Here is a 5319-nt window from a genome sequence, read left to right on the forward strand (position 1 = left end):
GCTTTACACATCCTGCCAGGATAGTGTGAACAGGTTGCTCATGGTCCCATGACTCCACACCAACTCTGACTGTCCTTTCCTCGGTGACCTTGCTCTCCGGAAGGCCCCTGACTGATTGGGGGCTCTTAAAAGCAGCAGGAGTCGACCACCAAGTATTAAAGGTCTTTAAGCCACGAGGGCCCTGGGCTGCAGGCTGGACAGTCATAAGTCAGAACTGGGAGTGGTGAGTCAGGGAAACCATCCATGTTTGGAAAAGGAGGTAAAAGGAATTGGCCGATCAGGAAGTATTTTTTGTTTGTCAGCTCACTCCAGCAAAAGTGAAAGAAAATTTGTGAGACCATGCAAGAACAAAGGGCACCAGAAAGCTAGACAAACACGCAGGGGATTTCCAATTCAGCTGCTTGTATATAAGCTGGACGCAAGGCCCTTTTTCTCAATCTTGTGTTTTCCGGGTCTCTGGTTTCTGCTGCTCCCTTGATTGCAGAGATGGCTTCCTGCCTCTGTGTAAGTTGAGATTTGATAATGGAGATAGGGAAAGATAAATCACCTCCAAGAGATGGGGATCTCAGGAATGGGTGAGGGACAGTGCTCAGGGAGTCGGGGTGGCTTGAAAGGCATATTAAAGGGGCATTGAAATCTACGGGATGGAAAGGAATGTTCTGTGAAGAGAAGCTGGTCATTTGGCTCCTGAGTTCTCTTTTGTGTCAGACTGGCTGGCTGTTGTTCGGAATCTATGGTAGGAAGTGGGAGTAGGCCTGGTGCTCAACAGGGCTGGAAAGATTTGAAATTGTGGAAATGTTATCTTGAGTGTTTTTTCCCTTATTCTGTTTAGGGGTCCAGGACTCTTAAATTTAAGCTTTCTTCTCTTGCCCAAAGAGAGGTTCACAAAACGAATTTATCCTAAGGTGTTAGTGATACATTACATTACAAAACTAATTTATCCTAAGGTGTTAATGATACATTAGAATATGATACAAAATCATATTCTACAATTTGCACCATGAAGAGAACCTGGAATGAAAGTAATGCTTATTCCAGTAGTGACAATCCAGTGAAGAAATGTCTGTGACATCTAAATTGGGAAGAAATTTTTGAATGGAGCATGAGGAAGGCCCTCACAGGCTTTCAAGTGACAACATTGGGGTTAGCTTCCCTATTTTCACGTTACTTAAATATGACTTAGAATTAGCCCCTACTTTCTGTAAGTGAGGCCATGTTTTAATTAAAGGACAAAATCATATTCTACAATAGGCAGATAAAAATTACAGAAAATACAGATGAACAAGTAACATTGAAAATAATGTCACTACAATATGTGAGTTACAATTATAAAGTAATGAGACATTAAAAAAGAAACTAACAGTGCAGACAATATGTGTCCTAACCAGTTTCCTTCTAAAATAGTCATGGAGGGCAGCCTGGTGAGTATCTCATTAGAGTGCCAAATCTTGGAAATTCTTTTTGGGAGTTGTTTTTAGAGTCTGGTGTAAACCTTGGGATGCTTTTTAGTTGTATTTATTTTTTGACACGTGACAAAATTTATCTGGAGAGGAGGCAGGTAAATATGGTGGGAAATTATGAATGATATTTTTGTGATGAATAAGAGGTATGGTTATAAGGAATGAGACTGATTTTCTTGTTTGTGGTATAGCCTGGAAATTCAAAAAGAGAAGTTCCAAGAAAGGGAGGGACACAGCTTGTTATAAATGAGCTGAAGGACCAGCTAGGCAGTGAACAGTGGGAGGAATTAAGAAGGGAGAACAAGGAGTGTAAAATGGGGTAAGTATTTTTAGTAACCGTCTCTTGGCCTTCATTGTCCAGGTGAATGTCCATTCTGAGGAATGGGAATTAATGACCTTTACCGCTAGCGCAGATGACAGAGTCAAGAAGATCAACGAACACGTCCGGTCTAAGACCAAGGTTCCCGTGCAGAACCAGGTCCTTCAGCTGGGCTCGAAGATCCTAAAGCCCCCGAGAAAGCTATCCTCTTACGGCATTGACAAGGAGACAACCATCCACCTCACCCTGAAGGTGGTGAAGCCCAGTGATGAGGAGCTGCCCTTGGTTCTGGTAGAGTCAGGAGATGAGGGGCACAGGCATCTCCTCCAGGTGCAGAGATCCAGCTCAGTGACCCAGGTGAAACAGCTGATCAAGAACAAGACTGCTATAACCCCTGAGAAACAGATTGTGACTTGCAATGGAAAGAGACTGGAAGATGGGAAGATCATGGCAGATTATGGCATCGGAAGGGGCAGTTTGCTCTTCTTGACATACCACTGCATTGGGGGGTGACCACCCTGGGGATGGGGTCATATCAGGAGCAAAGAGTTTATTTCCTTTTAGCTCTTATCAACCGCATCCTTTGATGATTTCCCAAAACTAGTGAGAATGATAAATAGCAATAATAGATTTGGAGTGGGGAGTTAGACTGCAGAATACTTTTTAGCTCTATGATTCTTTGATCCTAACATAATTAATTAAGTGTCAGGATTGTGTATTTTACTGAAAATAGAAAATAAAAATTTAAGGCACATTAGAGATAGCATTCAAAGCCAGCTTGCAATTTAATCCTTTCTTGGTTCCCTTTGATTTATAGAAAAATTTCTATTTCCTTTCCTACCCAACTACATAGTAAGTTTTAGGCTGGGATCCATGTTCTACTAATTTCTGCATTTTCATCTATGTTTCATCTAGTGTTGCCTTTATCATATCATGTGATAATTATTGAACCAAACTGAATTTCTACTTGTAGAGAACAGTGAAGTGATTATGAAGTGAATTAATTACTCTGACGTGATCACAATCTAATTAATAAAGAATTTAGAAATTCAATTAGTCAACTTCCCCTCTCATTATTTAAGCTGTTTGATATAAAATGAAACCTGACACCATGCCCCCATCTTACTCTCTTTCTCTGTTCCATAACCAATTAAAACTGTTTTTATTTCTGGAGATTATGGTGGGCATAAAAACATATTTTCCCTGGGGATCTAGAGATTTTTGTGTCTCTAGTGGGGGATTCTTGGGGGCAGATTTCTTCAGAAGGGAATGGACTTTCTGAAAGGTGGGGTACTATTGACCGGTGTCTGTCCTGCCTGCCTATAATCTAGCAGATCTTCTCTAGGTTGGGGGTATCAGTTTGTGTGAGGGGGGTAGCGGTTGGTCTCTGGATTGACCCAAACACTTTGCCCAGGTTCTGGCTGATTGAGCTACTTCCTTTTCTGCTTCCTTCACCACCAGCTTCTCTCTTGGGAATTTGAGTCCCTTTCTCCATTTTACTCCCTTGATTTACTTTTCTGTCTTACTGTACCTCTCATGTCTCTTTACTGGGCACATGCATGTTTTCCTCACAACCTGAGACATGTCCACCTTCTTCTCCACTAGTCTAGTTCCTTCTTATCTTTAAAACCACCTCCTTGAAGAAGAGTTTCCAACTTAACCCCACCCAGCACAAACCACAGGGATGGGTGTTCCTCATTAAACTTATGGGTCAAGTGCTCTGTGGTGGTCACCAGTCACCTGGCTAGGTGGTCATTAAGTTGGAAGAACTTCCCAATATCAGAGACCATGGTTCTTTTTTCTGGATGGAAGTCTCCTGTAAGGTAGAGTTTATGATTTCTTTGTCAATTCGGGAGAATCTTGAGGGCAGACGCCGTGGATGGTGTCTTCCAACAGACTAGGAGAGAGCTAGCATTACGCATCACGTCACATGTCATCTTACCAGCAAATGGACTCTTGATGGTGTGGTTACAGTATCCTCTGAGTTCTTCCCCAAATCATGCTTTCTCTCTTTGTCAGCCTAAGAGAAAGCCCACGGGCCCTTTCCCCATCCCTAAACCTTTTTATATAGAGGACATATGGATTTCTCTCGAGCACAGGAACATTTCCTAATGGGAGGAAGGGATTTCCCCCCATCAATCTTGGATTCCCTGAGGACAAATCTTGCAGATTCTCATGCAGAAATGAATAACCTGGAGTCTAAAGTGACTAACTTTCCGATGGGCATTCCCATCCTTAGGCCCTGGGCTAAGGATTTCTTTCCTTCCCTACCTACTCACTGGCCAACCTGCCCTTTCCCAGACTCCCCAGTAGCCTCCTAGCTGCTCCCGTCACTCCCTATTCCTGAGGGTGTAGATGAGTGGGTTGAGGGCAGGTGTGACTACGGTGTAGAAAAGCTTCCGGCTGTAGCTCTGCGTGGGTTGCAAGGTGTAGATGGCCCAGTTGTAGAACAGGCAGACGTCTGTCAGGAGGGGATCCACACGTGTCCACTGCTTTCCTCCTACTCCCCAGCCCCCGGCCCAATACCGCCCCCACACCCATCCCCCCTCCCCAGCTGAACCGCATGCCCCACACGGGCAGGGCCACCGTGCCACATGAAGCCAGGATGACCGCGGACGGCACCAGAAGGATGACCACGAGGGCGGCGAACTTCTGGCGCTCACTGGTGTTTCAGCTGCAGCCGCAGGCCAGCTGAAGCAGCGCGGGGAGCTCGCGGATGAAGTGAGCCACCTGGCAGAGCGAGCACAGCGGCTGCGCGGCCAGGAGCGGCCGTTTGCGCCGCAGAGTTAGTGAGGTCGCCGAGCCCATAGCCTCCCGCCGGGGCGCCGCGCGGGTGCTACGAGGTAAGCCCGGCCTAGAGCACACAGCGACGCGCACAGCTGGCCCTTGCAACCGCAGTGCCGGTGCTGTGCAGGTTGGCCGGCAGAGGCAGCACCACGCTCAAGGTGAAGCCCGCTTCCACCATGGCCAGGTGGCAGAGGAAGTAGTTCATGAGCCTGTGTAGGCTCAAGTCACTCACAGCCATCAGCACAAGCACCTAGTTGCCGGTCAGAGTCAGGAGGTAGCAGAGTACAAGGGCGAAGAGGACCGGCTGCAGGGAGGGCCTATCAGAGCAAGCCAGCTGCAGGAAGGGCTCCACTGTGCTGTGTTTAGCCTAAAGGAGGAAAACTCCCAGAATGTTTGGAAGGACGAAAGATAAAAAGGTAACATTATCTCTTATAAGCAAAGGAAACCCCGGGCATGCGGCGCGGGGTGGGGAAAGGGATGGAATTCTCTCCTTCCATCCTCTCTCCCTTCCTTCTCCCACCGCCACTCTCTATCCTCTCCTCTTTTTCATGTAGCTGTATGAAACAGTTTTACATAGGATAATAATGCACTCCATGTAATGGGGTATTAACCACATATTCATCTGACATTGATCCAATTGCTTTTAATTTGAGATTTCTAGTTTTTCTTGACATCTGTCTGCTCATTCATGAAAACTAAAAAGAACCAGTCTTAGTGCCCAGCCTAACCACTTCTAATCACTTCACTTCAGTA

The 5319-nt window shown here is 45.8% G+C and overlaps 1 protein-coding gene across 1 annotated transcript; it reads left to right on the plus strand.

The window, feature by feature from the left end:
* Nucleotides 1–362: 362 nt before the first annotated feature.
* LOC105311512 (ubiquitin D-like) lies at nt 363–2827 on the plus strand. The gene is made up of 2 exons (XM_011387498.2): nt 363–504; nt 1822–2827. The coding sequence occupies exons 1-2, from the start codon at nt 487–489 to the stop codon at nt 2290–2292; spliced, it is 489 nt and encodes a 162-aa protein (XP_011385800.1). The 5' UTR covers nt 363–486; the 3' UTR covers nt 2293–2827.
* Nucleotides 2828–5319: the final 2492 nt, after the last annotated feature.

The sequence above is a fragment of the Pteropus vampyrus genome, unplaced genomic scaffold (assembly GCF_000151845.1).
Source record: "Pteropus vampyrus isolate Shadow unplaced genomic scaffold, Pvam_2.0 Scaffold1000004555, whole genome shotgun sequence".
Lineage (NCBI taxonomy): Eukaryota > Metazoa > Chordata > Mammalia > Chiroptera > Pteropodidae > Pteropus > Pteropus vampyrus.